General features: G+C 51.6%; 1 protein-coding gene across 1 annotated transcript in view; it reads left to right on the forward strand.

Annotated features, from left to right (window-relative positions):
• Positions 1-7,260, forward strand: part of bnc1 (basonuclin zinc finger protein 1) — a 17,686-nt gene extending 10,426 nt beyond the window's left edge. Inside the window, exons 3-5 of the mRNA XM_079736561.1 lie at positions 149-384; positions 1,852-4,037; positions 4,331-7,260. Coding sequence (XP_079592687.1) covers positions 149-384; positions 1,852-4,037; positions 4,331-5,339 — 3,431 coding nt within the window. The 3' untranslated portion in view covers positions 5,340-7,260. The remainder of the gene's footprint in view (positions 1-148; positions 385-1,851; positions 4,038-4,330) is intronic.
• The last annotated feature ends 815 nt before the right edge of the window (positions 7,261-8,075 follow it).

An 8,075-nucleotide genomic window follows, 5' to 3' on the forward strand; every position in this document is an offset into this window, starting at 1 on the left:
CGAAGAAAATTCCTTACCTTGATCAATATTAAAATGTTTTTGTTGTTTGTGTATGTGCGTGTGTGGTTTTGTGTGTGTGTGTGTGTGTGTGTGTGTGTGTGTGTGTGTGTGTGTGTGTGTGTGTGTCTGTCCGTCCGCTCGCCTGCAGCTCTGAGCAAACTGAAGGTGCACCACATGTACCAGAGCAGCCAGGTGGAGATCGTCCATTCCAACGTGGTGTTTGACATCTGCAGCCTGATGCTGTACGGCACGCAGGCCATTCCCGTCCGCCTCAAGATCCTCCTGGACCGCCTCTTCTCCGTCCTCAAGCAGGAGGAGGTCATCCAGATCCTCAACGCCCTCGACTGGACCCTGCAGGACTACATACGAGGCTACGTACTGCAGGTGAGAAACCCCAGACCCCATTGGAAATGTGTGCTGTGTGTGTATCAGTTTGATGTTGTTGCGCTAGATTGCAAGCAGAGACTCTTGTTTTGAGTTGCATTACTAGATATGCAGGGTCTCTTATTTTGAGGGAGCAGAGTGGCCAAATTAATGAAAATTGGGGAATAAGTTTGTTGGCGCTCTCTCTGTTTCCTGACTTTGAATGAAAAGAAGGCTGGTGATAATAAATACGTCATCATCTACCCGTTCGTCATAGTGTCTTCACTAAAACTACACAACGCAGAGTGTACCCCGCTACACTTGGAGATGTCTGTGTTGGTGTTCCCGTATAAGAGTTGATAGAGTGAGAGGGGTAGATGCGAGAGGAAGGAGCGAGGATAAGAGAGGAGATGTGACAGAGTGCGGGAGGGCAGCTGGGCAGATGCATTTAGGTAGACACCGAGGCTGTGAACTCTTCAGGCTGCTGTGTTCAACCTCATCTCTGCGGTTCCCAATGCCAGCCCACACTGCTGCTCTGGATCAGAGAGGTCTCAGAGTGGCGCGGGGTAGATTTGTAAACATTATTTTGTTGCTTGCTTACAACCCGTCCCGCAAGAGCTGGATCTAAGCAGGCCATGCCAGCCAACCAGCCAGACAGCCAGCCAGCCAGCCAGCCAGCCAAGTACACAAGGCAGCCAGCAGGCCAGGGGGAGGAGGCCTTTTGCCGCAGCGTCTCCCTCGTGCTAGGATTGGTAGCGCCATCAACTATTCAGGCCAGGCTGCATTTAATTCATGTTAGCTTGTCTAATGGCGAACGTAGAGTCAGAATCCTCGACAGGCACCCCAAACGAATGCTCTGTGATGAAATATTAATCACAGTTACGGCACAAGCCTCGCTCCTCGCTTTCAAAGATCCCCGAATTCACATGTGATTAATGCCGGGCTAGGCAAGAACAGCCACTTGATCAATGCGACTGCCCTCTGATCTCCCCCCCTCGTGTGTGTGTGTGTGTATGTGTGTGTGTGGGTCTGGATATGTGTGTGGTTACATATTTGTATACGTATGTTACTCTTTTTTATCTGCGTAAGAGTATGTGTTTATTAGGGTATTTAACTTACATACACTGAGATTATTCCCAGAGCATGCATGTTGCGCATGCTTTTCCTATGTTCCTCCTCCACTGATGGGGCCTCCAACTTCCATGATTTAAATGAAGGTAAAGGACCTGCCCGGAGATGAAACGCAGAGAGCCCAAGTAATGAGGCCCTGCGCAGGTTTGCTGGTGTCCACTCGTGTTAGCGCTCCACCTGTTTCCTTTATTTATGTCGGCCTGCCTTATGGGGCTGCACCATCAGCCTCGCTGCATGAATATGTATGAACAATTCATTCATACTCACCATGCATACTATCCGTTCCCCCATCTTCCCCCTTCACTTAATTTTACTCACCATACGTCTCCACCCCTTCCCCCCTTCTCCCGCATGCAGGATGCAGCCGGTAAGGTGCTGGACCGCTGGGCCATAATGACGTTCGAGGAAGAGATCGCCACACTGCAGCAGTTCCTGCGCTTTGGCGAGACCAAGTCCATCGTGGAGCTGATGGCCCTGCAGGACAAAGAGGGCCAGGCGGTGTTGGTGCCCAGCACGCGCACCAACTCAGACATCCGCACCTTTATCGAGCGCAGCACGCCGCGCGCCGCCATCGCCACCAGCCCCAGCCTCTCCTCCTCCTCGCCCACCCCCAAGGTGGAGAAGATTGGCAGCGGCGGCCGCACCAACGTGCACCACTTTGAGAACTTTATCAACAGCATGGCGTTCATGCTGCCCTTCCAGCTGCTGGGTTCCATCCCTGCGCCGCTCTTGGGCTCACACCCGGGATCGCTCGGGTCCCAGCACCCACCCATTCACCAGCAGTCCATCCTCGGGGGGCTGGAGCAGCAGCAGCCGGGCCTTCAGGGCCAGAGACGAGAGGACCAGGGGCCAGAGTGCCTCGGGGGAAAGGAGAGCGACCTCCCTCTGTCCCAGCCCCTGACGGAGGGCAGTCTCGTCGGGTCCAGCTCGGCCTCCTTCACGTCTGACCTGGGCCGGGGCGGCGGAGACAATCAAATGGACAGCCTCTCCTGCGGGGGTGTCACCACCAAGATGGAGGTGGACGACTTCCCGACCAGCGACAACTACTCCGACGGTTCCTCCACGCCGTGCACTCCCTCCATGAGCTGCGAGATGCCGCAGATGTCCCCCGAGAGCAAGCTGCGCTTCCTGGACAGGAACGGCGGGGGCGGGATTGGGCTGGCGGGCGGCTCCCTGAAGAAGGGCAGGGTGTACTGCAGCGCCTGCGAGAAGACCTTCTACGACAAGGGCACGCTCAAGATCCACTACAACGCGGTGCACCTGAAGATCAAGCACAAGTGCACCATCGACGGCTGCAACATGGTGTTCAGCTCGCTGCGCAGCCGCAACCGCCACAGCGCCAACCCCAACCCGCGCCTCCACATGCCCATGAACCGCAACAACCGGGACAAGGACCTGAGGGGGGGCAGCATGTCCGGCGACGAGGGCTCGGAAGGGGAGAAGAGGTCCGAGTACAGCGCCTCCGTCCCCGTCTCCTCGTCGGAGGGTCGCAGGTCGGTGCCCAGCTACGTGGTGAGCCACGTGGACACGAGCTCAAAGCTCCACGGCGGCTCCTTCCCCAGCATGGGCCAGAGCGGCGTCCTCTTCCCCAACCTGAAGACGGTGCAGCCCGTTCTGCCCTTCTACCGCAGTCTGGTTACTCCAGCGGAGCTAGCCAACACCCCGGGAAATCTGCCCTCCCTCCCGTTGCTCTCAACATCGGTTCCCCTTAAGCCCACAATGTTGCCAGATTACTGCACTGCAGATCTCATACCAAAGAAGAAGTCCAGGAAGTCCAGCATGCCCATCAAAATAGAGAAAGAGGCGGTGGAGCAGGACGAAGGCAAGGGGAGCTGCTCCGAGGATGAGGCTTCTATGATGCATCACAGCAGGAAAGACCACCAGGAGAACGGTGACTGGCGAGGACTAGTGGGGATGGAGAGGAAGAGGAACGAAATCAGAGGCATTTACTTTGGCGAGGAGAGGGAAAGAGAGGACCCTATGCGGCCATCAGAGCAGAGCCCAGACAGAGAGACAACCAGGGGTGAGGAGCCAGGCGAGGGTGAGGCAGGAGAAGAGGAGGCCACACGGCAGGGTGAAACGGGTGTGATCACCTGCGCGTCCTTCCCCTTCGACCAATCCCGCGGCAAGCGACACGCGGGCGACCTCGCCCTCTGTCGGGCCGGCGAGGAGGGGAGGATGGATTGTGAGCGAGTCCACGCGATTCCAGCGGAGGACAAGACGGGCGACATGGAAGGGTCGGACGGGGAGCGACGGCTGACCAACGGGGGAACCTTCCAGCACCGAGAGTCGGACACTTGTCCGAACAACAACAACAACCACGGCAACAAAACTGACGACGACGACGACTACGGCTGTGACCCGGGGACCGGGCTCTTTGAGTCCGACTCGGGCATGCCGCACCACTGCGAGCTGTGCAGCAAGACCTTTAAGAACCCCTACAGCGTGAAGATGCACTACCGCAACGTGCACCTGAAGGAGATGCACATGTGCACGGTGAACGGCTGCCACGCCGCCTTCCCCTCACGCCGGAGCAGGGACAGGTGAGGACCAATATTACGCTCAGTAGCATAAAATATTTACAAAGTCATGAATAATATTTCAAAGGCCATTACCAGATTTTGTATTTTCGATTGTTATTGATCTGTCAGATGTGTGATTGATTTATAGTTGGCCTCCCAAGGCTAGCCATGCCAAAAGAGAGACATTACAAATATAACTAAAATGTTCACAAAACAACAACAGATATACAGCATTTAGATATTTGTTGTCTGTTTGTTTGATTGCAATTATGATTAGTTAAGAAAACCGAATGTGTTCATTCTTTGTCCACCAGACACAGTGCCAACCTCAACCTGCACCACAAGCTGCTGACCAAAGACTCTTACGAACCCAGCGGCCCCCCTTACGCCCCCTCACCCATCACCCGGGACCGGGACGCCTCCACGGCGGGGCCCCTCGACTACTGCTCAGAGCAGAGGGACCGGGACCTCCTCCACCGGGACCCTGCCGGACAGGCTTCCGTCATCTTCAGGGGCCACAACCGCATGGGGCTGGTCTTCCCCATGAGCAAGATGACCGACCCGCCGTCGGAGCACCCGGCGCTATCTCCCTCGGAGGACATGGACCGAGAAGAGACGGGAGTAGCGGTGGGTGGAGGAGGAGGAGGAGGAGGAGGTGATGGAGGAGGTGTGGACGGGGAGGCGGTGCTCGACCTGAGCACCACTTCCACCTCCACCACCTCGGCTGCTCCAGCTGCCCAGCGCCGTGCCCCCGGTGATGTTCTCCTTCGCACTTTCTGGGACTCTGACGGAGTGGGCAGCTGCGAGGAGGCAGACGGCCTGGAGGAGGAGGAGGAGGAGGAGGAGGAGGAGGAGGAGGAGGAGGGAGAGGAGGAGGAGGAGGGAGACGAGTCGGCCCTGCCCATGGAGTACAGCGACGAGAGCTGTGACGGGCTGGGCGCGGGGAAGCCTGGCATCGGCGTTGGCGAGGAGGATGGAGAGTCGGGGCTCGTGGGTCACCAAACCCCAGGAGGAGGAGGAGGAGGAGGTTTGGGCGGGCCTCCCCAGGGGGGGGCGCTGCAGGCGGGGGGCGGGGCCGGCGGCGTGGGAGGCGGCATGGGTTCTCCGATCACCTGCCACATCTGCCACAAGGTCTACAGTAACAAGGGCACGTTCAGGGCCCACTACAAGACTGTCCATCTGCGGCTGCTGCACAAGTGCAAGGTTCCCGGCTGCGACACGTCCTTCTCGTCTGTCCGGAGCCGCAATAGACACAGCCAGAACCCCAACCTCCACAGGAACCTGGCGGTGGGCTCAGGAACCCCGCTCCTCAACCAGGAGTAGAGAAACCGGACTGAACCAGGCTAGCATGACTGATGAGGATTTCTGTTCACTGTAGCCCGTCTCTCTAGGGGCTCTGTGTGTGTGTGTGTGTGTGTGTGTGTGTGTGTGTGTGTGTGTGTGTGTGTGTGTGTGCGCGTGTGCGTGTGTGTGTGTGCGTGTGTGTGTGTGCGTGTGTGTGTGTGTGTGTGTCTGTCTGTCTGTCTATGTGTGTGGGTGTCTCTGTGGGGGTGGGCAGCAAGGTATAACAGGCTTATCATTTAGCACTTTTTAAGAATACTGTTTTTAAAAAAAGGGTGGTCAAACTGTCACTTAAGCGTTGACTATAGGATTTATTTTGCGAATTTGTGGCTGGATTAAAACCACTTGCTGAGCAAAATGTATAATTTCCCCTCACTACCTTATAGTGTTTGTTAAAAAAACATGTTGACATGTTCAATTGAGCATTTTCCAAAACCCAACTTAAGTATTATTTCAAAGAAATTGAGACTGAGCAGGCAGAACATTCCTGCAGCATCTCCAACATAATACACTTAGTATTTTTCAGTTCATCTTTTATTTTCTATGCAGAAATAGTTTCTTCTTCTTTTCATTGCTTTGCCTTAAACGTAATTTAAACCTCAAAAGCTGTCTCCACACACGGTTTTAGTGTCAGTTTGGACTGTGTCAGACGGCATCGGGCTCGATTCTTTGGTTTTTCTTCCGTGGTACCTGTCGTAAACTGTCCACTGTGAAATGATGCACAACGTTATGAACAAAAGCTAGCAGAGTACATGTGTGAGCGGTTATTTTCTTCATTTAGAGATGTTCTTTAAAAGATAAGAAAAAATAAGTCTTTGTGGAAAAAGACATCGTGTTGTAAACTTGATCGATAAGTTATTGTTTGGTGTTGTACAATCTAATCCACGTGGTTATGTTATCGTTTGTCTTCACTGTTCTGGTTGTGGCATATTGCTCATCTTGACCAAAGATTTTTCGTTTTGTTTTTTTGTCCATTCTGGAGATGTGTAGATAAAAGAAAAAAAAGCAACCTCTGATTGTTTATCGAGGTTTATGCAGTATTAAAAGAGATGCCCTCTTTGACTTTGTAACATCAAATTCCTACCACAAGAAACGGCACAATTCAGCTGTGGACACCGTTTTCCAAAAAGAGAAGAACTTTTGACTGATACAAAAGAAAAATACTATATTTCTGTGGTCAGTTATTTTATTGTATATGTTGTTTCCAAAAAATCCAAACATACTCAAAGGTATTAGATGGACTCTATAAAAACAATACATTTCTTGAACTATTGGTATTGGTATACTACAAACAAACTCATACACTTGCCTCTGCCAACAGACGGATGACGTTTTTGGGGGAGAAATGTCAGAAGATGCCCAATTTCCCAGCATCTTGAGACTGGGCATGATAAACTGTGAATGAGTCAAACACTGAGGAAAACAATATAACAAAGAAAACAACAAAGACACTTTTTGAAATTAAAAACGAGAGCACAGCAATTTTTACGGAAACATCCAATTATGCACACCCTTACACACACAGAAACAAACACACACAAACACACACACACACACACACACACACACACACATATACTCTCACACACTCTCTGGTAAAGTAACTGGTAAATAAAATGTTCTTTGAATTGTATATTCTGTGAATAGAGTAATTTGTTATCTGAATGAAGCCAAAAAATATACTGTATATTATAGCCTCATTTTACCACATGCATTGTCAAAATAGAGGGTTTTTTTCAACATTGTCTTGTACGTGACTTATCACTGGCTATAAGGTAACGGTCCAGATGGCCTATGTACTTTTCTTTTTCTTTTCTCATTCTGTATTTAAAAACAATGATCTGTAGTTAATGTTTGTTGTTTAAATTTGTAAAAGAAAGAGAAAAAACGGATAGGTGTTCATGTTGCCTATGTTGCCTTCGTTAATGTTACAGTATTCATTCAAATAAAAAGCCATAACTGTTTCAAATACTGTGTTTCTAATTTGAACAAAACCATCTGGATAATTGTTGTTGTGTTTTAATGTAAATATTTGCACATTAAATACTATTATATTCATATCCTCAATTGAATAAAGCTTAGCGAAAGTTTAATGTAAATGGGGCAGGCCTATTACATTCAATACAGTCCATCACCCTCAATTCCATAAAAGTATTCGGCGGCGAGCACCTTTCACAGCCGATAACAGAAACAGTACATAACTCGAGGCTCTACTTGTATGCGGGACAATCCACGGAACACAACAAAAATACATTTGCATAAATAATACGCACATGCCAGCACGGATCAGCAACGGGGAGTCGACTCCCGTGTGGATCATGTGTGTTTCCCCGACCTCCGGCCTCCCGTGTCCGCGGCACTGAGGGATTCTCAGCAACCTCCGAGCGGTAACGCGCTCCGTGCCAGGCGGTGCGTAACCACCGACGAGGCGGGGAAAGAAACACAGAGCGGTGTGTTTTTCACGGGGAGGGTGAGAGGGGGTGGAGGATGCCGACCCCTATGTGAGGCTGATTATTCGCAGAGACCTGCGATTCTCAGGTCAGGTTGGACTCCCGGTTTGAACACTTTTTTTGTCCACCAGGAAGGATAAACGGACAAGGCTCTCTCACACACACACACACACACACACACACACACACACACACACACACGCACACACACGCACACACGCACGCAAGCACCCAAGCGCGCGCACACACACACACACACACACACACA

This window comes from Pollachius pollachius, assembly GCF_949987615.1.
Source record: "Pollachius pollachius genome assembly, chromosome: 5".
Classification (NCBI taxonomy): Eukaryota; Metazoa; Chordata; class Actinopteri; order Gadiformes; family Gadidae; genus Pollachius; species Pollachius pollachius.